Genomic DNA, 23,242 nt, shown 5'->3' with positions numbered 1-23,242 from the left:
CTAGGATTTAATTGGCAACAAAATTGGGTTGGTTGAATCTATTTTCTAAAATAACCTAATCCTTTGTTCTTTTTGTCTAAGACCCTCATACAAATATGCTGAAGCAGCAGGAGTATTCATATGATTCGTATGAGTAGATAATTCTTCATTCTAGTTATTGTCTATTCTATCACTCCATTCTTATGGGATTGAATTTGCAACAATATAATATGGGGACGAATTATTTGAACATTCACTTGGGCAAATTTTAACAGCACTTGTTGTCGTGAATTAATAGTGCAATAAGAATCAAGATTTCCAAACCTTTAATGATTTTCACCAAACATATCTTACTTCTGATAGATAGATACTTTTTTCTGTTTAAACTTATCCAATCTCTCTCTGCAGATTGTGCTTTTGTTGCTAAGGTCAACTTCTATGATTCTCAGTGAGCCGATCGAATGCCCCAGTTTTGATTACCCACTCGGTGATATCTCGGCCTGGGATCTTCTAAACAACAATTACAACAGTGTCAACAAATTAGTGTGCATCATAGTATGTTACTCTTTTTCTTTGCTCTTTGTACTTCATCTGCTTTCTTAGTCGTGTATAGAGACGACTGACTTCTGAAACAGCCTCTGTTGAAAAGGAAACCATAGAAAGGTACAAATAAAATGTTCTTATTTAGTTGAATGCTCATTTCTTTGAATTCTAAGGGTTAATCTAACCCTTCTGTGCAATATATTCTATAAACTAATATTTTCTAAGGATTGGATTATATGAAGTTAAAGTTCACATAAAAGAATTATATTAATTATTTAATTGGTTCTAAATTTTCAAATTATTCAGATTTCATTTAAATATAATTAATTGTATAGATGGAAATCAATGTTGATTTATGAATATGTCTAAAGTGAATAGTAGCATCCTAGCTTTTGTTCATATCCATAATATAACTAGTTCTTATCAATAGAGCATTATAATTACCAAAAAAAAAAAAATGTTCTAAGTTCTTTTTTCATAAAAATGAATATTGAAATATGTTATAAACTAGCTGCTCTTATTACAAAGACTGCAAATAGAGAAAAGAAAAAAAGCAGGAAACAAATCATAAACTAGTTTTTAAAATATATAGATTTGAATTCCTATTAGATTTGAAAGTGAGAAAAAAAAATTTAGTGAAAGATTTCTCTATCTTTTTCTTTCCCTTTATATAAATAATTTAAAGAAAGTTGGGCTAATTCAATAACAGCCGCTGACTCTGAGAGTAAACGAGAGTTCACTGAGATTTTTGTTTGACCACTAAAAAGACTTCCCTACAAGTCAACGATGACTATCGGAATTCCATTCCTCGCTGTTTATTCCGCAGAGGCAACTCACTTGGCCATCATGATTTTGACAAACTCCTCGTAGTTGATTTGGCCGTCGCCATCGACATCAGCTTCACGAATCATTTCGTCGACTTCTTCATCGGTGAGCTTCTCTCCGAGATTGGTCATGACATGGCGAAGTTCAGCGGCGGAGATGAAACCGTTTTGGTCCTTATCGAACACTCTGAAGGCCTCCTTTAGTTCCTCCTCTGAGTCTGTGTCCTTTAGCTTGCGAGCCATCAAGTTGAGAAACTCTGGGAAGTCGATCGTGCCGTTTCCATCAGCATCCACCTCGGTTATCATGTCTTGGAGTTCGGCCTCTGTGGGATTCTGCCCTAAAGATCGCATGACAGTTCCGAGCTCCTTGGTCGTGATGCAACCTGTAGCAATTCGAAAGAGAAGATTCAAGCAAAAGTGACATAAAAGAGGATAAAATAAGATTTTTTTTTTCAGGCCTTTAAAAGCAGTTAGAGGAGCCATTCCGGCGATCTCTTCTTTACTTTTGAATTGAAGTAGTTCACTAGTAATCAATCGACCAGAAATTATGCAAAAAAAAAAAAGAAAGAAAAAGGAAAGAGATCCAAATCAGGAAAAAGAAATGTAAATATTTATCTGGGCCTTTCTGCAACCGATCGAGATGACCTAACCGAATGACTCCGGCAATACAAATTCAAAAAATGCAATCCCAAGTCTATCCATCAATTCCAAATAAAACGGTGTGTGTGAAGGAGAAAAGGAAACAATTGCAGAATCATTTGAAAAACCAAAAACAAAAGAGAGAGAGAGCAGGATTTGGTACGGATCTAGCCAAATAACGAAGGGGAAAAAAATAAAGAAGAAGACGAATAGAATGAGAAATGAGATTGTTAAGATTTAACCATCGCCATCCTTGTCGAACAAGCTGAATGCCTCCTTGAACTCGGCAATTTGATCGTCGGTGAGCTTCTCCGCCATGCCGCCTGCGAGATCGATCGCATAGAATACCTGCGAGTGAACAAAAAGCGATAAAAATAAAGAGAAGAGAGAGGACGAGAGCGTTTTATGCCCTCGAGATCGGACCAAACTAGAGGACCGGGCCAATCTGGGGCCCAGGAAAATATCCAATTCTGACGCAGGTAGCACAACTGTGTTGGAAGTATTTTACACCCCCAGTTTTTGTTTTTATTTTTTATTTTTTATTTTTATTTTAAAAAAGTGCTTTTCGTAAATTTAAAATTTTTAAAATGTCGTCGAAAAAGCATTCGCTATAACGTTTTACTATTTTACTTAGAATATAATTTATATTTTGGGCAAAGTAAAAAAATTCCAATAATTTTATAAAGTCTAGAAGTTAACAAAATTACAAAGATCGAATTGATGTTAACGAGTTAATTCGTCATTCAGAATGAATGCAAGGAACAATACTAACAAAGACGATAAATTTGAACATTATTGGGCATGTCATTCGACACTGGCTCGTCTGACCTAGTACTCGAGGAACATGCTTCTCTTCTGCAATGCAAGTGCCAGTGCAGGTGTTTGTCACCTTTGAACGGGTCTGTAGAGCATCACAGTGACATACTTGGACCGGAATCGATGTGTCAGGCCAAGCCCCACCACCGACTGTGGCAATGATCCTTTCTCAATGCAAAGGTGATTCAACCCAACATGCTGGGGCGTTAATGGAGCTTCATCTGTGTTCTGCGTCTCGAGAACTGTTAAACGCAGCTGGGGCGGCACGGCGGGTGGTTCCTTTGCGAAGTCTTCGTCTGCCGGCGATGACCAACTGTAGCTGGAGACGGGTGATGGCGGAGAGTCAAATTCAGAAATGCTCTCCACATTTTCAGGAACATGATCCTGTGTGAAAGAAAATGTGTTAGCAAAGAGTTCTCTTATCTTGGCAGAAACAGAAGTAAGAATTGCCAGTTTAAAACTAGAATTTGTTTTTTTTTTCTGAAAAATTGGCGAATTCTCCACCTTATTTGACGATGTTGAGGAATCAGATTAAACAATTTTACCGGCAATGCAAAAATGTACTTACATGGACATCGAGGAGATTAATGATGTTTCCCATCTCATCAGTTACGAAAGGCAGATCAGGCATGTGTCTAGGTTGTCCATCAATGATGAACTTGTAATGGTAGACGCCCGAAGGCAGAACCAACAAAATGGCATGGTCCTTGCCAGATCTCTGTAAAGGCTTCCTGAAAAAAATGGTAGAGTAAGTTAGAAGACATTTTCAGCTTGCATTCTAGATGGCATATATAGTACCGACTGAAGGGGGACAGAGAAAGAAAAAAAAAAAACACAGACAGGATCATAAGCATGTTTCCTGAGCAAATATACCTTGAAGTCCAGTTGTCCCATGATCCTTCTACTAGGACAGTATTTCCTCCTCGGTTCCAAGTTATTAATGTTGGAATTCCCTTTTCAAGGGCTCCATCAAACTGTTGGTCAGGTTCATCCGTCCATCGTTGATCAAATATAGGAGGGGGATCAGAAGTTCCCGCCAGAGGAGGCACAGGAACCTAAGACAAAATTCTAAGTGTCATCTTTTAGCAGTTAAAGAGAAGCTTAGCCTTTGTTTTTTGTTTTTTTTGTTTGTGTGTGCATGCACACGCACACACGCATTGGTAACTGGTATCCAGCTCCTATCACTGGCGATCACCATTTAACAATCAGCAACTAATGCAATAGGAATTAGAGAAATAATACAACAAAGTGTTGAATTAGAGAATTTCATTATTGAACAGTTGGCCGTACGTAGTATTTGTAAGTCCAATCATATGTTATTCCCCCTAAATAGAAAAAACTGACAAAAATCATTCATAATGAAGTAGAACAGACACAAAAAAAAATATTGAACCCTATTAGTGCTCTTCATCATTGTCAACTTTTTGAATAATAGATCAAAGATATCTAAATTATTATTCTTGAATAACTGGAATTTTTCCTTTAACTTTTTTGGTAACCTTATTCATCCATCTTAGCATGCTCATATCTATTACATTAACTATAAACTATTCATATGTGTTACTAATAGACCCAACGTTGATCTAGAAAGTATGGCAAGTAGACTTGTACCAGTCTTATAAATTTGTTTAGCCTAACAAGGCACACATTGATTATACAAGAGTCCAAATGCTCCTCTCTAGTCCGATCACCCGCTTCTCATCCTATTAATATTATCTTCACCAGTTTCATTATCTTTTTTTTGTTAAATAATAGATTTATCTACTTTATAATCATTTCTTGTCCATTCATCATAACTATACTCTCAATTCTTTTCTTATATGAAAACCACATTTTCTATATTCAATTTTTAGTCCAATTGGCTTTAAACCTTTTGTTTCTAAAAGGTTACCTATTCTACAAACATCAACTAGACTTTTCAGATAATTTTGTAGAAGATTCAGCAGTTATCTACATTATAGATATTTCATAATCAGATTGATAGGTCCTAGTATACTCTTTGCTGATTCATTTAGAGACAACCACACGTATTTCAGATGCAACCAACTTTCCACATATTTTCCTAGCAAAGTTACTAGAGAAGTTCCCACCAAGGAAATCTGAACAAGAAGTAACCAACTTCTATTCTACACAGTTTTTCAACAATTGTCCATTTTAGCCACTCTAATAATGCAAATAAGCCGATGGCAAGAAACTACAAAAATATCAACTATAGTCTTCAGGGACACTAAACTCATTTTGAGAGGCAACTAGTGGATATTGGATAGTACTTTTAGGCTGTACAATTGAAGAATCAAGATATGCATTACCAAATTAAACCAGAGTTGGTAACTAATGGATGCCTCTTTCTTCATGTTTTTTAATTCTGGAAAAGGGACATTTTCTAAATAACTAATGGATGTGTCTTCTCAATTCCACAACCTCACTGTAACAGAAATACACAGATGGTTAAAGCAGAACAAACTACAAACCACTTAGTAAATTCAATATCTAATTGATAGGAATATAATAATCCTAGTTCTCTAACCCAGAACTTCAGTGAGAGATCAGCACTCTGTCCAGGTTTTTCAGTACACCACCTCACCTCATATCTATCAATGTATCCTTTGTAGGAAATCTAACCAAAATATGAAGATGGCTGAAAAAAAAAAACTACTTGGAACCACTTAGTAAAATAAGTTAATAATTAAAGGAATCTAGTAATCCTAATTCACAAACCCAGAATTCCATTCAGAGGTCAGCACTGTCTCCAGGATTTCAGTACATAACTTAAAATGCATCAATTTGCATTGTTAAGAATAAGATTATTCTGGAATTGTAGCAATGATGCAATAAATGTTTCTCTAATCCTAACTCTTGGGTAATGTTGCAGCTAGTTAGGGCATAACTGAGGCGCTTCTTGTTTTTGGTTCTTATTCCTTTGCTTTTCCCCCCATTTTACATTCATACATTCCTAAGTAATCATCTTACTCCTTCCTTTCATTCTTTTCTCTGATTTCCTACTAGATACGCAGGGTCTTACCAAAATTGTATCCGAAATCCAGACACCTCAATCCCACGATGAATCAACGAAAACGTACGAGTTAATTTTCCAACAAAAACATCAAAACATGCAAGGCCAAGCAGAATCCAAGATAAGCCAGGGAGATCCAGAAAGTCACCTGGGGAGCGAACATGACCGGTGATCGGGACCTGCTGAGCTTCTCCGGCGTCCAAAGCGAGTCAGCGGATCGGACGTAGCGAGTGTCGTTGGAGGTCGAACCGGCGTAGGATCTCGATCTGACAGAAGGGTCATCGCTGTCCGACTCCTCCATCCCGTCCCGACCGCTCGCGTTTCCCATCTCCTCCCCAGTCGCTCGCCCTACGATTCGATCGCCGGCGGCGGAAAAATGACCAAACGAGAATGGCGGTGGAAGCGGGGACGGGGAGACCTTAGAGAGGGTTCCAACTATCGAAATGTGTCTTCTTCAATTCCGCCCTTAAATAAGGGAAAATTTAACAATATTTATAAAACAAAAACGAATATCATGAAAATATTTCAAATTTTCAGTAGAGCTTGTCATGCTGCCACATAAAGACAGATTTTTCATCAATGAAGAATTGTGTGCTTCAAAAATAAATATTTTAATTAATATATATTTAGACGATCCATAAATATTATAATTAAATAATATAAAATTATAATAAATATATTCATCCAAGAATAAAGAGTTACAATTCATGGGGTTTTTAATACGATAAAGCTTAAAATAATGAAAAGTACATATTAGATTAAATTAAACCGTTTAAAAGAGGCTATATATATTTTTAATTTTCTTTTCTTTTTTCCTTTATTTCACTTTTATTTTTTTATAATTAACTATTGAAAATTAGAAAACAAAAAGTTTATATTTTTATTAATATTCTTTTATATATATTATATTTTTATTAAAATCCCAAATTAAAAATAAAAATATGAATAAATTTAAAAATCTGTTAAAAACATAAGTATTAATATTTAAAATAATTTTTTTATTCTTTTAAATTATCAATAACTTTTAATTAAAACTTATTAATAGATTTACTTTTTCTAAAAAAATTATATATTAATTAAAAAGATCAAGCAAAGCATGTCATTTTATATAAATTTAAATTTTTTAGGACCATCAAAATGTTTAATAAAAAAACTAAGTATTTATTTTTTTTAATTCGATTCAATACAAATGGAAAGTATGGTGAAAATTTCCAAAATTAAGTGTACCTGACGACAAAAGTTAACAGAATACTAAAACTAAACCCGAACAAAAACCCTCCATCTTCCCCTCCTTTCCGCCGTCACACCCTCCTCCTCCTCCCCATGTGTCATCCACGCGATTTCGGTATTGACGCCTCCGCGGACGCAGCCCGGGCCGCTGCGGCCGCGGCCGAGGAGGCAGCCCGGGTCGCTGCGGCCGCGGCCGAGGAGGCAGAGGAGGCAGTCCGGGTCGCTGCGGTCGCGGCCGAGGAGGCGGCGGACGCTGTCCGGGTCGCTGCGGCCGCGGCCGAGGAGGCAGCGGCGACTCCGACCGAGGAGGCAGTGGACGCTGCCGAGGAGGCTGCGGCCGCGGCCGAGGCAGGCAGCGGCGGCCGCCGAGGCCGCCGCCGCCGCTTGCTCCGAGGCGACATCTGCCACCGCTGCCGCGGTCCAGAACCTTCTGGCGACAGTAAGGGCAGACGGAAGCAGCACCTGAAGACACGTAGCGCAGCACCTGAAGAAAACGATTGATTGCAGATCTTTGTTTGATGATTTGATGTTAACATCCTCTACGCTGCTTAATTTTGTTTCTTCTTTAATCAGCGAGAATTTTGGTCATTCTTGAATTTTCAAATGGTATAGACTCTTTCTTTGTAGTCAATGAATCTAAAACATCACCAACCTAATCAGTATAAAAGGAAAAAAATTATTTGAGAATAAAAATATATTGAGTTAACATTCTTTAAAGTTCTCAGAAAACTTCAAACAAAGAAATATAAGAACCAAATGCATTTCACACTTACGCAGAGAAAGTGACTTTGAAACATGTAAAAAGTTTGTTATATGATCTCGTGTAGCATCTTTCACCATAAAACAATCACTTCCAGGTAAATCAACAAGAGAGAGCTTACTGTAAAGAGTTTCTCTGGTGACCCAATTGGAATACTGAATATGAATTGTAACAATCCTGGGGAAAGATACAAAAGATGAAAACGTGACTACAATTATATGAAAGAAATTTGCATGATTGATGATTTGATTGTAATTTAAATGACATTTGTCAATTGTAACTTATTATTTGTGGGTTTTAATTCTGTTATTGGAGCTTACTTTTATGATTGATCAAGGATTCTGAAGCTAATAGCTAGGAGCAGGAATTGTGAAACTCTTAAATATGAGAAAGCTCTTTCCTTTTTATCTAAGATCATCTACATCTAGTACAGCTCCTCCTGCACCGAACAAGGATGCAAAAGATCCAGCTTATGGCGATGTTTGTGATGGTTCCCAATCTCCCAAGGAAATTCTTAAGCCATGCAACCAGTGCTTGGATAATGAGGGTTCCTCAACGCCACATCTCCAAAGGAGTCTTTCATTCTCCTCGGTCATGACTAGGCGTGGTAAAGATGGAAACTTGAGATTTTTGAGTGACACCTTCAATTCACCAACCAACTCTGCGGGCACTACAAACCACATTTGCAAGTGTCCTAATCAGTAAGCATCCAATTAATGCAACAAAGTTTATTATGGTGCCTTTGGTTATCCTATTATTCCATGTTCTTTTAGTTGGTGACTAATGCCTTCTGCTACTATAGAAACCATTTACCATTTGAATTTGCATTATTTCACTCTAGTTCTATTCTCTTTTAGCTTTTTCCCATTTTAAATTTCAAATGTAGGATAACATTCAGTGTAAGATCATATCTAAAATTCAGCTAAGATAAACAGATTTATCTAAGCTAAAAAAATGTCTTTGATCTACCTGATGTCCTTGACTTGTCACTAGTTCCATCTAAATAAGCTTGCCTTGCCCCTTATTTATCCTATTGCCGCTGTAGAATATTCATGTTGCCACATCTCAAAGTTTATATTTCATTCATTTGCTTCTATATGAATAAATAGAAATTATTATTGTTTGTCTTGTTCTAAATGGTTTTGATTTTTTTTCTTTCCATTATCAAAATGGGTGTCAGTTTGCACATTTCTGCCAGATCTTTATAACATCATGTACTTGTTTCCTGACAGCTGCCAATTGTCAACATCGGAAAGATTTTCAAGAGAAAATAGAGGCAGTTTGGCTTCCATCCATGATGTAGGGTTTGATTCTTCAGGTTCAAGAGAACAGTTTGTAGCAGGGGATTCTCTGTGCAGTTCACCCATTCCATCAAGACGAAGAGAATATGACTATAGGACTCGAAGCAAAACTGAATTTGATGGCTTTGCAGATGGAGAGTATCAAGTAGGCAAATCCAGTCATGGTTACACTAGCTACTCATCTGGCACTGAATTTGACGACTGTTTGGTGGACAAGAAAATGCTCCCAAGTCCAGGAAAGCCATCAAGATTTCGACACCTGAGATCATCTTTACTCTCATGTGATAAAGAGAACATGAGGAACTACTCGTTCAGGGAGACAAGTCCCATTCCTCATTATTCTACTGAAGATTGGACAAATGATGATTTTAAGCTAGTTTCCCCTTCTAGGCAGACCAGGAATGCTGAGAAACTTCGCCATGCTTTTTCTGCAAACTTTATTAAAACACAAGATTATGACTCTAGAACAACTACTTCAATAGAGGAGCTGCATGATGAGATGTCACAGCCATCCTTGTCTTCAAACTGCTTTTCTGAATTGCATGCTCCTGAAACCACTTCCTATGAGGATGTAAAGGACTATTGCACAGATGAATTACTTAATGTTCAGGGACAGAAAGGTTTACTTGGAAATGCAATTACAGACGCTAGGTTTATTGACATGGTTAGTAACAACACACAGGAAGACACCACAGATGAGGAATTGCGAATGAAAGTGAAAGAGTTGGAAGAGAAGTTTATGCTTCTTTCAGATGAAACTCCTGAAACACTGATTTGTGGGGCTAAGAACTTAAACTTAACAGCTGTGCTTCAAATAATTCATAATATCAATGAAGAGAGAAAGTGTTTGACACTTGAGCTTTCATCACAAATCAAATCTAGTCTTTTAGAGAGACACTCTGCAGAAGAAAGATTTAGACAGTGGAAAGCTAAATTGGGTACTAGAACAAGGCGGCTTGAGAAAGAGAAGACTGATATGCAATCAAGTCTGGAAAAAGAATTAGGCCAAAGAGAAAATGACTGGTTGCTGACGTTTGCAAAATTTGAGGCTGAAGAGCAGAGGCTAAGAGATCGTGTTAGAGAACTTGCTGAGCAAAATGTGTCACTTCAAAGAGAAATTTCCTTACTCAAGACCGGTGAAGTAGATGCTCAGAGTAGGATAATGAACTCAGAGAGGCAAATTAACGAAATGACTGCTAGTTTGGAAGACATGAGAATAGGGAATGCTGACCTTCTGCAGTCCTTGTCTGAGTTGCAGGGCAAACACAGAGGAGCTGAAGAGGATCTTGATCATCTTAGGGGATGCTACAAGGAAAAGCAGGACGAGAATAAAGAGCTTCAGAAAGCAGTTGTAAAGCTGCAAAGAATATGCAGTGAACAAGAGAGAACAACGAGTGGGCTGAGACAAGGACTTAACGAGGAGTTATGTAAGAAAGCAATAGAAAATGGTGATGAAATATTTAGGTTGAAGATGGAGCAATTGCGGTTGAAAGGAATTGAGCAAATGCTGCGAAAAGAAATTGAATCCTACAGGCTTGAAATGGAGTCTATTAGGCATGAAAATATTTCTCTCTTAGATCGTCTTCAGATCACCAATAATTGTTATGGCTATTCATTTTTCAAACTTGACCAAGAACTCCATTCCCGAGTAGAATCTTTACAAATGCATGGACTTTCATTACTCGACAATATTAGCTGTTTCTTAGGTGAACTGTTAGAAATTATAAAATGCAAGAGGTATGATCAAGTAGCTAGCATGAATTTTGAGAGAATTCCAGTTGATGATTTCAGTCTGATGTATCATACTTTAAAGCGAGGTATTGAGAACTTGAGAAGAAACTTACAAGCAACAACGGTCTCATTAGATGACAAGTCAAATCTCGAAGAATTACAAAGGCAGACTATGGAACAAAGTAAAATGAAACGTTTGAAGTGTCAGGTGACAGAGGTAAATCTCACTTTCTGTAATAAACATAACTTGATCCCGTATAAAAAATAAGCATTAACCTCTATTTACTTTTTGCTATTCCTTGAATGCTTTATTTTAAAATTCTCCTTGAATGTTCAGTTCTCCTTTATAGTTCTTTAAGGGACAATAGTCCCCCACCTTCATAATATTGTTCAGCATGTTATTTTGAAGTGTGCTTTACTTGTATAGGATGAAATGTTGTTAAACATAAGGGCAGAAGCCATACTATCAAGACTACTGAAAGAGAATCTGTTTTCTCGAGAAGGAAAATGAACAACTACAAGTTGATTTTGCAAATTCTATAAGAGCTCGTGATGTCCTACAAACTGCTAATCAGAGACTTCAGGATGAGGTTTCTTGTCTTTCCCACAAGATGAAGGATTTGGAGCTTCAGGTGATCATATACATGCCAAAAGTTATACTGTTAAACTACTACTAGCCTGATAATTTTACAAAATTGGAAATGCATGGATAGCACACTAATATAATTATCTGTGTCTTACCATTTCGTAACAAAATATATCCATTTATTATCCAGTACTATGGTTTCTTGTAGTATTTTGTGTCACTGGACATAACCATATTGTATACATATGCATTTATGTTCTATATAGTCTAGGAATATGTTTTATCACTGGACAATGAATCTGCGATACAGTTCTGATGGTATTCTGACAGGAATTGTACTGTACTTAATTCTGTCAATTTATTTCTGTCTATAATTGGAGATAAAACTCTAGTCTGTCTTTATTAACTAAACCTACAATTGCATGTTCCTAGTTCCATGCATTAGTGACATAAAGGCGGCAATGTGACATTTAAATTCAATATATGATATGATTTTAAACCCAATTAAAGTGTGAGAGATGCTAATTTGACCATCTTAGGTTGGAAAGTGCTTAAAAATCCAATTTTTATTCATATATCACGCACAAGCTGGTCTACAAAAGTTTAAGATTGGGGAGGAAAAGTTGAAAATCAAGGGATATTATAAGAAAACTAAAGTGTGATTTGTTATGAAAAAAGAAATTACACTCAAGGAGTGTGCTTTGGTAAAATGCTTTATATAAATTACTAGTAAATAGTTTCCTTTCACCAATATCAATTTGTTCAGTTGATGCTCCTTAATTCTGCTTCATGAAGCCTTGTCTCAACTTATTTGTTTATGATTCAACAAATAACAATTATCATATCCATATTGATCGCAGATGCTAAAGAAAGACGAGACAATTGCACAGCTGCATCAGGAGATTCAGACTTCCATGACAGACCTAAATGCTGTTCAAAGCATGCTCCAAACCTTGTCCACTGAAAAGAACGAAGTGTGGGAGGAAGTGAAGAGGTTGAGAAAGACCAAATGGTTTTGGAGAATGAGATTGTCAGTCTCAGGAAGAAGATTGAGAGCCTTGACGAAGACATACTTCTTAAAGAGGGACAAATTTGCATTCTAAAAGACAGCATGGAAAAACCATATGATACCCTCTACAGTACAAAAGGAATGAAAGAATTCATCCTCGAATGATCTGTATTCAAGAATATTTCTGCTCTATTTGTAAGTACGTTCTTCATGTCTCTTCTTTGTAAGATGCAGTCTCGCCTGTCTTTTCTCCTGCGACTCTAGATAATGAAATCATACACTATTATCTTCTCCCAACCAATTGGATTGTCTTGAATCATGCATGAATTGGGATAAGTTTGTTACTTGCAATTAATCTGTTTCCTAAAGTAGAATGCCTATATTTATCAATGAATCATGCATGGTTTGAAATCTTGTATCGTGTTAGGTGATACAAGATTTAGATATAAATCCAGCTGTGAATGAAGGAGTAGAAACTTCTCTTGCCAACCCAGCAAGTTGTTCAAGAATAAACAACCAACTTTGGAAATCCAAAAACTAGCTTGACGAACCTCCAACCTCTTTTAGTCATGGTCCAGCAAAAGAATATATCAACTATATAAAATGCTATATAAGCTGCGGTTAAAGTTGCAGAACTAAAAGCTTAAATACCATTTTTAAGATAACCCAGAAGGCATGATAGGCACAGTAAGTACTAAAATAACAAAACTAGAACAACTACTAATCCATCAACTAATCTTTCTGAAAAGTAGAAAATTAAGAGATGATTTGTGAGACCTTATAGGATTTAATTGGCAACAAAATGGGATTGGTTGAATCTATTTTCTAAAATAACCTAATCCTTTGTTATTTTTGTCTAAGACCCTCATACAAATATGCTGAAGCAGCAGGAGTATTCATATGATTCGTATGAGTAGAAAATTCTTCATTCTAGTTATTGTCTATTCTATCACTCCATTCTTATGGGATTGAATTTGCAACAATATAATATGGGGACGAATTATTTGAACATTCACTTGGGCAAATTTTAACAGCACTTGTTGTCGTGAATTAATAGTGCAATAAGAATCAAGATTTCCAAACCTTTAATGATTTTCACCAAACATATCTTACTTCTGATAGATAGATACTTTTTCTGTTTAAACTTATCCAATCTCTCTCTGCAGATTGTGCTTTTGTTACCAGTCTTATAAATTTGTTTAGCCTAACAAGGCACACATTGATTATACAAGAGTCCAATTCCGCCCTTAAATAAAGGAAAATTTAACAATATTTATAAAACAAAAACGAATATCATGAAAATATTTCAAATTTTCAGTAGAGCTTGTCATGCTGCCACATAAAGACAGATTTTTCATCAATGAAGAATCGTGTGCTTCAAAAATAAATATTTTAATTAATATATATTTAAACGATCCATAAATATTATAATTAAATGATATAAAATTATAATAAATATATTCATCCAAGAATAAAGAGTTACAATTCATTGGTTTTTTAATACGATAAAGCTTAAAATAATGAAAAGTACATATTAGATTAAATTAAACCGTTTAAAAGAGATTATATATATTTTTAATATTTTTAATTTTCTTTTCTTTTTTCCTTTATTTCACTTTTATTTTTTTATAATTTACTATTAAAAATTAGAAAACAAAAAAGTTTATATTTTTATTAATATTCTTTTATATATATATTATATTTTTATTAAAATCCCAAATTAAAAATAAAAATATGAATAAATTTAAAAATCCGTTAAAAACATAAGTATTAATATTTAAAATAATTTTTTTATTCTTTTAAATTATCAATAACTTTTAATTAAAACTTATTAATAGATTTACTTTTTTTAAAAAAATTATATATTAATTAAAAAGATCAAGCAAAACATGTCATTTTATATAAATTTAAATTTTTTAGGACCATCAAAATGTTTAATAAAATAATTAAGTATTTATTTTTAAGCGCTATGTTACCCTAACAAAAACCCTCTAGGGCTTATTTAAGCGCTATGTTACCCTCCTTTCCGCCGTCACACCCTCCTCCCCCCTCCTCCCCATGTGTCATCTACCCCACTTCGGTATTCCCGCCTCGGCGGACGCAGCCCGAGCCGCTGCTGCGGCCGCTGCCGGCCGCTGCCGAGGAGGCAGCGGAGGCTGCCCGTGTCGCTGCAGCCGCGGGCGAGGAGGCAGCGGAGGCTGCCCGGGTCGTTGCGGCCGCGGGCGAGGAGGCAGCGGAGGCTGCCATCGAGGCAGCAGCGGCCGCCGAGGCAGCAGCGGCCGCGGTCGCGGCTTGCTCCGACGCGGAGGCTGCCCGGGTCGCTGCAGCCGCGGCCGAGGAGGCAGCGGAGGCTGCCCGGGTCGCTGCGGCCGCGGCCGAGGAGGCAGCGGAGGCTGTCATCGAGGCAGCAGCGGCCACCGAGGCAGCAGCGGCCGCGGTCGCGGCTTGCTCCGAGGCGACTTCTGCAGTTGCTGCCGCGGTCGCGGCAGTAAGGGCGGACGACGCACCTGAACGCACCTGAACACGACGCAGCAGCACTACCTGCACACGATGTTTCTTGTTTGTGATGATTTGACGTTAACATCCTCTACGCTGATTAATTTTGTTTCTTCTGTAATCAGCGAGAATTTTGGTCATCCTTGAATTTTCATATGGTATAGACTCTTTCTTTGTAGTCAATGAATTTAAAACATCTCCCAACCTAATCAGTATAAAAGGAAAAATTATTTGAGAATAAAAATATATTGAGTTAACATTCTTTAAAATTCTCAGAAAACCTCAAACAAAGAAATATAAGAACCAAATGCATTTCACACTTACGTAGAAAGTGACTTTGAAACATGTAAAAAGTTTGTTATATGATCTCTTGTAGCATCTTTCACCATAAAGCAATCACTTCCAGGTAAATCAACAAGAGAGAGCGAATTTTTCTGGTGACCCAATTGGAATACTGAATATGAATTGTAACAATCCTAAGGGAAAGATACAAAAGATGAAAACATGACTACAATTATATGCAAGAAATTTGCATGATTGATGATTTGATTGTAATTTAAATGACATTTGTCGATCAAAGATTTTTTTATTGATGATTAACCCATGATGAGAATTGAAAAATTCACAAATTTTAGTTAAAATGAAATACTGCTGCGAGATTAACCACAGCATTGCATCCTCCATCCAAATTACACCAACATATTGGATTGGAATTTTCTTTTTAACATCCATCTAATGTATTTGATTTTCATGGATAAAACTGAGATCATTCTGAACAGTTTTCACCATATTTAGAATGAAAATTTGATGCAAATATCTACATCATACAGGCTACAATCTTGAAGTCAAATACCTCCCGTCAGGACATGGCACAACTAATTTGGATGTTTAATGTAATGAATGACAATTCTTCAACGTGGTCATCAACATGTATGTGTCCCAACTATGACTGGGGTCGATCGGCTAAATGGCATGCAATTAAAATGATAGTGTAACATAATTAAAATTGCTGGTGTAACTATTAGAAGACTACAATCCTTTTTGGCTTGAATTATCTTCAACTTTCATCTTCAACAAGAGATGTTCCATTATTGAGAGAAATAGAAGTGGTTTTGTCAACCATGTCCTTGATAGTAAGAATAGGAGCCTATCAAGACCTATGGAAAGATGTCAAAATCATCCAACATTTTAGTCCTCATAAGGAGAGTAGTTGCTAGTGTTCATAAAAAAGAAATTCTAGCATCCTGCCAAATGCTGCCAGTCCTACATTGCAAGGCAATGCTGAGGATGGTGTTGCCTTCAGTGAGTGGCCTACCTCAGGCATCAGAAAAAAATTGTTTGCTGGTCTAACATGGTTTTTGCTGTGACAGGTATGATTGGGATGCAGCAACAGCCTTCGCTTTCCTTCAAAAATATGGCCTTTCAGGTATACAACTCTTTAAGATTACGACTGTGTCCCAATCGTATAGTTTCTATACGATTCTTTATTGATCATCTAAATATATATTAATTAAAATATTTATTTTTGAAGCACACGATTCAATCAAACACCATGCAAAATTCGAGCCATTCCTCCTTGGCATTCAATCAAACACCATGCAAACATTCCAGGGTGGAATCAAAAAGATACAGTGTCAAATCAAATACTAGTGTTGATATGTGAATAATAATAATAACATCAATTATTACACATATAGATGGGCGAATAGTTTGATAATTAAAAGTAATATTTTTAATTAAATAGATGGGTGTATCAACAAATACGATTTTGATGAGAATTCTCCAAGGCACGTCAGATTGTCAGTGCCCTTCAAAAAATTTATGCATATCGCTGCATTTCAGATGGAGCAGCCTAAGGAAACGTAAAGCTTGAAAGAGTAACAATGGTCTTTGATGCCTAAATTTAATGCGACTGAAGGCGTCTCAATAAGTAATGCTCGCACACACAAAATACAAAATAAATAGCAGCAGAATTTTACTGTAGACTCAATGCTCTCTCTATTCAAGCGAGTAACTCTGAGATTATAGTGTTCTGAGATGCATAGCTATCCTTCAGTTGTGCAGCCATAGTCTTGTTAGGATACATGTTGTCAGCTTTCATCCTCTCCCTGAAGCCATAAACTGGAATCTTGGCATTCACATAGGCCTGGAGCAAAGTTTGATATTGCTTCATTCTACCGAAGTAGCCCATCTCCTTCAGCCTTCTAAAAATCTTTTCAGTGTTATGGATATTGCCCCTTTTAGCATATTCATCCATCACGGCCATAAACGAGCTGTAGAAAGGCCTGATCTTGTATTGTAGGGTTACCTTATGCAATATTGAGTCAGCTTTCTCTACCTCCCCTGAGTCGACATACAGTTTCACGACTGCATCCCAAGTCAAAGGACCAATTCGGCAACCACTCTGAGCCATCCGATTCACCAGTTCCTTTCCTTTGGCCAACAGCTTATTGTCTACATAAACCTTTAACATAGTGCTGTAGTAGGTTGATGATGATTTCCATTTCTTGGGTGACTTCTCAAAGACTTCCTCTGCTTTTTCAATTTTCCCAAGGTTACCCCAGGCCTCTATTGCAGCTATGCATTCAGCTATATGGGGATTTGCATCACAAACATTCCATATTCTTTCTACGTCGTCTGCCTTTCCCAAAGCAGCATACAGGGGGAGAAGAAACCTGCAAACAGCACGATTCTCCTGCACATTCTCACCTTCAATCTCTTTCAATGTTGCTTCAGCTTTATCTTTCAAACCAGCAGATATGTAAGCCTTTGCGACCAAGGCCTTGATCTGAGAATCAGGTTCCAGGCCTTCATTCATCATCTCCACAATTTGCTCAATACCTGGTATATCATTGGCTTGGCCTTTGACATCGATTAGCATCTTATATGTAAATGCCGTTGGTTGTACATTTTCCTTTTCCATCATCTGGAGTACATGAGCAATCCTTTTCGGGTTTGCCCTTTTGTAGAGCAGCAACAACTGGTTACAAGCAAAAGATGTGATCGGAAAACCAAGATCCCTCATTTTATAGAACACTTCCTCTGCTTTCTTCAAATTCACAGCAGCAGCATAAGTAGCCAACAAAGTTCTGTAGATCAACTCACTCCTGAAAGATTCTGGAATTTTCTGAAAGTATTTTTCCGACTGCCAAAGGCCATGGACCTTAGCAATCAAACTCAAACGAGAAGCATAGTACCACTCCCCAAGTTCGATTTTCTTACTAGTTTCCAGCCACTCAACAAACTGAAGAAGTCCAAAACAGAATTAATATTTTAGAACAGAAAACCACTGAGAAAGGATCATGATAAATGAATGGTAAATCACATAGGATCATCAAGAGAACTAAAGCAAAGTTGCCTACATAAACAAAATGCTGGCATTCAAATTTCATGAAGTTGATATTCACATATACCTCATGAAACTTTCATTTGTATCATTTTATGTTCAAAACCAATATTCTAAAGAACCAACATTCTCAACCTAAAAGATTTATAAATGTCAAATTATCAGTAAAAATACACATTTATGTCATTCCAGATACATATGCAAATTCCAGTTTCAAACAAATTATAGAAAATGGACGATAATTTGATTCGGCACATAAATTTAAAAGGCAAATTGATTGTGCAAGTTGTAATGGTCCTGAAAGTGAAGACCAGCTGCACACCTAATGCAACTCCAACTGTGAAAACGAAAAGATATAATGGGATGCAAAAAAATAGTTTACCAGATAAGATCACACTTACAGCCAAAGACGAGAGAGAATTTAAATATGTAAAAAATCACAGTGATCAAGAATTTCAGTTTCAAATAGGTGTAAGTGCAAGACAACAAGGGGTTCCACAAGAGTGTGCCAATGTATTGGTGCAAGTGAATATCAAGAGACTGACATGGAGAAAAACAAAATATTATTTTATTAGATTTCATGCTGGATAAAGCTCATTCATAATATGTCCACTATCGTAGCGGACAAATCAGATTAACTGTTCAATAAATCATTTTCTATATTTAACCAAACCCAACAAACTCCAAAAGCATCTAAAGACATTCACCAGTATTATCCTCATAATCATTGCCATCTGTGTTAATCACAATTATTGGGATTGGCTGTAATGAATCATATCCCACAGATTTAAATCATATAAAGAGAGGAGTCAAAGTAAAAGAATTCACAACATGCTTGACATATATGCAACAAATTGCTATATAATCACCGTGTGATATAAACCAGTGGGTTTTATCTATTCCCAAAACATTCTTATTGGTAAGACTAAGCAACAACTCTAGTAGTTCCTGCCTTTGTGCACAGTAACATGAAAGACAGAAAGGGGCAATGAGATAGCATTAGCTTAAAAGATTTTGTAGCAATCTCTCAAAACATGCTTTACCTTTAAAAAAGGCAATAGTGGGAACATAAGAATGATTTCAACTTTCCTTGATGCATAAACCTACTTGTACGGCCAATTATTGGATACAAGTTATCAATATTTTATCTTGTTTTTCCCTACCCACTTGTATTTCTTTGCACCCTTCTGTTTAGCTTTTCTATCAGACAATTCTCAATGACAATGAGTATCATCATGTATCACATTTGGTAGTAGCCTAGTTCTGAATGGAGTTTTTTTAAAAAAATAAATAAATTTGGTACAACAGGCAATTTGTCATTAACAGAATACAGATTAACATTTATATTAGGCAATAGTATGATCAACGATTACCGTATTGGATGATATGAAGTAGCAAAAAAAAATAGAGGAAGAGAATTTTATAGTGGATGTGGGATGCTACATATTGATGCAGTATCAGGATGAATAAACTTATGAAGTGAAACCAATATTACAAAAACTGAGGGATTATAGGCCCCAACCACAATCAAAGACACAGCTGTTCATATGATTTGGTCATACAAACAGATAGGGAAAGCGCTAGTCCGCTTTGTTGTAATAACAGTACAGGAAAGGCCAAGTTCTATCTTCCATTAGTATACCAAAGTTCAAAATATTTGATGGAAACATCAAATTTCATAGAAACTAATACGGAAAGCTACAGTTACCTGCAGTGCCATTGAGTAGAGTCGTCGCTTCCTCAGATTATTCAAAGCTAGAGATATCTCAGCTCGCCTTAAAGGTTTTCCTTCCTCAACATATTTATCAAGTGCACTAGTTACAGATCTTCTTGGAGTTTCCGTTATTATCTTGAAAAGTTGAGAATAAGGGCGTCGGGACCCCTTTTTTACTCCATCTTGATTTCCTTCAACATCTCCCGGATCAAGTGAACTTTCTTCAGTTTCATCATATTCTTCCAACTCCCCCACTTCAGATATAAGCTCTTCATCATCTTCTTTTCCTGAACCATCCACAGAATCGGCAGATCCAGGTGGTACCTCCAGGTCAGAAAACCCATCTTCTAGATCATTTTCCCAATCACTTGAGTTTGCTCCAGCCTGAGAAGATAGATATCGACTCCAGAGGAAAGACTTCAGAGAAGTAGGTCCACAAGAATATGACTTCAGTTGCACTAAGCTGCTAGTTGTATTAGAACCTTCTAAGTAAAAGCAGTTGCTCCTAAAAATTGAATGGGAAAATTTAGTATTCTAATCTAACCTTCAACGCAAAAATCACAAATATAAATTTATGTACTTTCATGAATTGAGATTTGAAACTACTCTAACTCTTCAGGAAACATAGACAACAAAAAGACACATTAAAAAAACTAGGATAATAGCTCACATTAGCAACAAAGCACTTCATTTAAGTTCAAACAAATTGAAAATTACAGGGACTCTCCGTTCATGGATGTCATAGTGTTTTTACAATAGATCATAGAAGTTTGCCAATCATAGTAAGTTGGCTAGGACTTCAACTTGGGGATCATAGCGACATTAATGAACTATAGAATCATACATAAAAAATAAATACAAGTCAACCTTAACAAGTGGCATTCATGAACTATAAAATCAACTAGCAAAAAATTAACACATGTAAATTTAAGAATTGTCCCCATTGAAAACAAGGTAGTCTTCATAATGCTAATTTTATATTGACTTAATAGATAGGCAACTAATATTAATTATTTTCCTTGTACTGCAACTAGCATGCTTTAACATTTCATTCAGGATATTTCTTTTCCTAGGGGAAAAAACAAATTATCTTTGAATAAATTAGCTATAATGTTATTGTCATACTCCCTTCTATCATTAGGTTTGTTTTATTCTTGATATCTATAGCCCAAAGGAAAGCTGCCCAGTGAGTAAAAAATGCAATACACCTATTCTTGTAGGAATTATACAGTTCTTGTTTTCTTAACTCAACATTTAGCTGGATCAAGGCATTTGATTGTTCAAAGGCAACTATCAAGACCCTTGTCAACCCCCATGTAAGATTAACCCAGTTGAGATGCAAATTTGATCATGTATCAAGTGGTAGGGTAACATTACAAAGATCTAAACTCCACTAACAAGTAAAAAACTACAGAACAAACATTTAGAAAGTTTTACAATGTTTTGTTCTACTTTACTCTAGAAACTCAGTCACAAAGATATCATACTTTTTATCTCCATGGCCCAGCTCAGTTGCATGACCCTTTGACAACACAATAGTATCTGCATTCTTCATAGAGTTAGAATTTCCATTTTTATCACATGCTGCAGAACCTACGAGTACTTCTCCATAATTCCACTGTAGATGAAAGCACAACCAGTAAATTAATAGTTAAGAAAAAAACATAAAATAAGATCTTAAGAAAAAAAAGATGGATGAGTTCAACTGGCATTTGGATAATCAATATTATTCACTTAATTAACAACTCGTCAAATGAATAGCAACAAAAGGAGCAATTTGGATGCATAAATTAAACATAAACATCTCATTCAATAAAAAAGAATTATATCATAAGCAGAAGAAACACAGATAAATTACTGAAAAAGATATTAAAAATAAGCAATAAGTACGCAGGTGTGATATTTCAATATTAGGAGTACAACAATGTAAATACACAAAACTCCCAGGAAGGCTTCAGAGATAAGGTTAAATGATTTCAGTATCTCATTAGTTGTGGGGAAAAACTGTCTGTGCGCCAATCAATCGTACACATGTAGTTTGATGTAAAACTTAAAAGGAAAAAAACATCAGTAGCCAACGGAAAACATGATTATCAACTACACAAACTGGAGTTTCTTTTCTATGACCATTATCCAACGGAAAAGATGCCTCTTGAAAGCAAAACCTGGTTCCAAGTTAATTTGTAGACTCCATAGAGAGAAACAAAGTTCAAAAACACTAAACAGCTTGATGAATATTAATCGGGGAGACAACAACAACTAGGAGGACATATTAGTGTCACTGAACAGTTAATTATGTTACAGGACAAAAAAAAAATCTTTATGGACAAAATTGTGACAAAAAAATTCTTTAATATTGCTCTCTCTTCCTTTCAGATTCCTTAGAAGTAGCGTTGAGGATCATAACACGGGCAATAGGATAACAACCAGAAAATATCCAAACCCAACGTCAGTCGAGCATCCAAACTACAATCTCTGATATGAAAATCAAAATTACCAGAAAAAATAAAAACGAAAGAACAAGCATTAGAATCACCAAACTTAAAACAATTCCTAAGTGGATGTATCACCAAATGTTCCGTTGCAGAAAACTCAATTCACACTTGGATGTCAACAGAATATTGACCAAACATTCGAACAAAGATTTACAACTGAAAACCAATGAATCCCAATAGGTGACAGAGCTAAGATCATTCTTCCACAGAGACAACCACCTCGGAGTAAACTGAGTGTCGGCGATCAAAAGCTATGGAGCAGATATTACTGACTCTCAGTGAATAAGGAACAATAGGCATAAACAAGCGCGTATCGTTACCGAGTATCAAGCAAAGGCTCATCATCGAAATCAAAGGCGAGTAAGATCAAGGCTAAACCACGATCACCTTAGTTATCTTCTCCGAGTGAAGGATCCCAGCGCTGGCCTTGTAGGGCGGGATGATCTTCTCCACGAGAACACGGTTAAACAAAGGAATCTGACGCTTCGCCATTGACGGCCAAGGGAAGCGGAAGCAGCTGCGGCAGAGGCGACGTCGAAAGGTCGACGCCGAAGGGCTTAAGAAAGGGTTATCGAAGAAGGTAGATCACTGAAATACCCTCGTTGGGTTCGGTTTCGCATCGAAGAAGGAAGGGACAAAACTGGAATTTCAGAGGCTCCGTATCGCCCTCTTCTGTCGCATACGTTCGGTCTTTGTTTACAGGTGGAAGTGGTAGAACTATATTGGGCTTCTTTTGTGGGCTTGGCCTAACTTAAAACTG

General features: G+C 36.5%; 3 protein-coding genes and 1 pseudogene across 3 annotated transcripts; 1 reads left to right on the top strand and 3 right to left on the bottom strand.

Moving 5' to 3' along the window:
• Positions 1-1,299: 1,299 nt before the first annotated feature.
• LOC141824174 (calmodulin-1-like) lies at positions 1,300-2,334 on the bottom strand. Its single transcript, XM_074711418.1, has 2 exons — positions 2,228-2,334; positions 1,300-1,729 (listed from the first exon to the last, which is right to left on the bottom strand). Exons 1-2 carry the CDS (start codon positions 2,301-2,303, stop codon positions 1,356-1,358), a joined length of 450 nt encoding a protein of 149 aa, XP_074567519.1. The 5' UTR covers positions 2,304-2,334; the 3' UTR covers positions 1,300-1,355.
• Positions 2,335-2,702: 368 nt separating this feature from the next.
• On the bottom strand, positions 2,703-6,215 carry LOC141824194 (SNF1-related protein kinase regulatory subunit beta-1-like). The gene is made up of 4 exons (XM_074711438.1): positions 5,963-6,215; positions 3,675-3,856; positions 3,370-3,532; positions 2,703-3,185 (listed from the first exon to the last, which is right to left on the bottom strand). The coding sequence occupies exons 1-4, from the start codon at positions 6,140-6,142 to the stop codon at positions 2,871-2,873; spliced, it is 840 nt and encodes a 279-aa protein (XP_074567539.1). The 5' UTR covers positions 6,143-6,215; the 3' UTR covers positions 2,703-2,870.
• Positions 6,216-8,075: 1,860 nt separating this feature from the next.
• On the top strand, positions 8,076-12,596 carry LOC141824193 (uncharacterized; annotated as a pseudogene).
• Positions 12,597-16,796: 4,200 nt separating this feature from the next.
• On the bottom strand, positions 16,797-22,991 carry LOC141824468 (pentatricopeptide repeat-containing protein At1g80270, mitochondrial-like). Its single transcript, XM_074711766.1, has 4 exons — positions 22,870-22,991; positions 21,475-21,605; positions 19,982-20,492; positions 16,797-18,171 (listed from the first exon to the last, which is right to left on the bottom strand). Exons 1-4 carry the CDS (start codon positions 22,972-22,974, stop codon positions 16,930-16,932), a joined length of 1,989 nt encoding a protein of 662 aa, XP_074567867.1. The 5' UTR covers positions 22,975-22,991; the 3' UTR covers positions 16,797-16,929.
• Positions 22,992-23,242: the final 251 nt, after the last annotated feature.

This window comes from Curcuma longa, chromosome 3, assembly GCF_044706935.1.
Source record: "Curcuma longa cultivar G26 ecotype Majalengka, Jawa Barat chromosome 3, ITB_CL_G26_1.1, whole genome shotgun sequence".
Classification (NCBI taxonomy): domain Eukaryota; kingdom Viridiplantae; phylum Streptophyta; class Magnoliopsida; order Zingiberales; family Zingiberaceae; genus Curcuma; species Curcuma longa.
The sequence above is the reverse complement of the archived record's forward strand: the minus strand, read 5'-3'. Positions and strand labels throughout refer to the sequence as shown.

What these genes read in the sequence shown, in the direction of transcription:
- LOC141824174 (XM_074711418.1), bottom strand. Translation starts at nt 2,303, where the DNA reads ATGGCGGAGAAGCTCACCGACGATCAAATTGCCGAGTTCAAGGAGGCA. An exon ending in GTTCGACAAGGATGGCGATG is followed by an intron (nt 1,730 to 2,227) that starts GTTAAATCTTAA and finishes GAATTGCTACAG; the next exon opens with GTTGCATCACGACCAAGGAG.
- LOC141824194 (XM_074711438.1), bottom strand. Translation starts at nt 6,142, where the DNA reads ATGGGAAACGCGAGCGGTCGGGACGGGATGGAGGAGTCGGACAGCGAT. An exon ending in TGGGACAACTGGACTTCAAG is followed by an intron (nt 3,533 to 3,674) that starts GTATATTTGCTC and finishes CATTTTTTTCAG; the next exon opens with GAAGCCTTTACAGAGATCTG. An exon ending in TTAATCTCCTCGATGTCCAT is followed by an intron (nt 3,186 to 3,369) that starts GTAAGTACATTT and finishes TCTTTCACACAG; the next exon opens with GATCATGTTCCTGAAAATGT.
- LOC141824468 (XM_074711766.1), bottom strand. Translation starts at nt 22,974, where the DNA reads ATGGCGAAGCGTCAGATTCCTTTGTTTAACCGTGTTCTCGTGGAGAAG. An exon ending in ACTCGGAGAAGATAACTAAG is followed by an intron (nt 21,606 to 22,869) that starts GTGATCGTGGTT and finishes TTTCATCTACAG; the next exon opens with TGGAATTATGGAGAAGTACT. An exon ending in CTGGGCCATGGAGATAAAAA is followed by an intron (nt 20,493 to 21,474) that starts GTATGATATCTT and finishes TTCAATTTTTAG; the next exon opens with GAGCAACTGCTTTTACTTAG.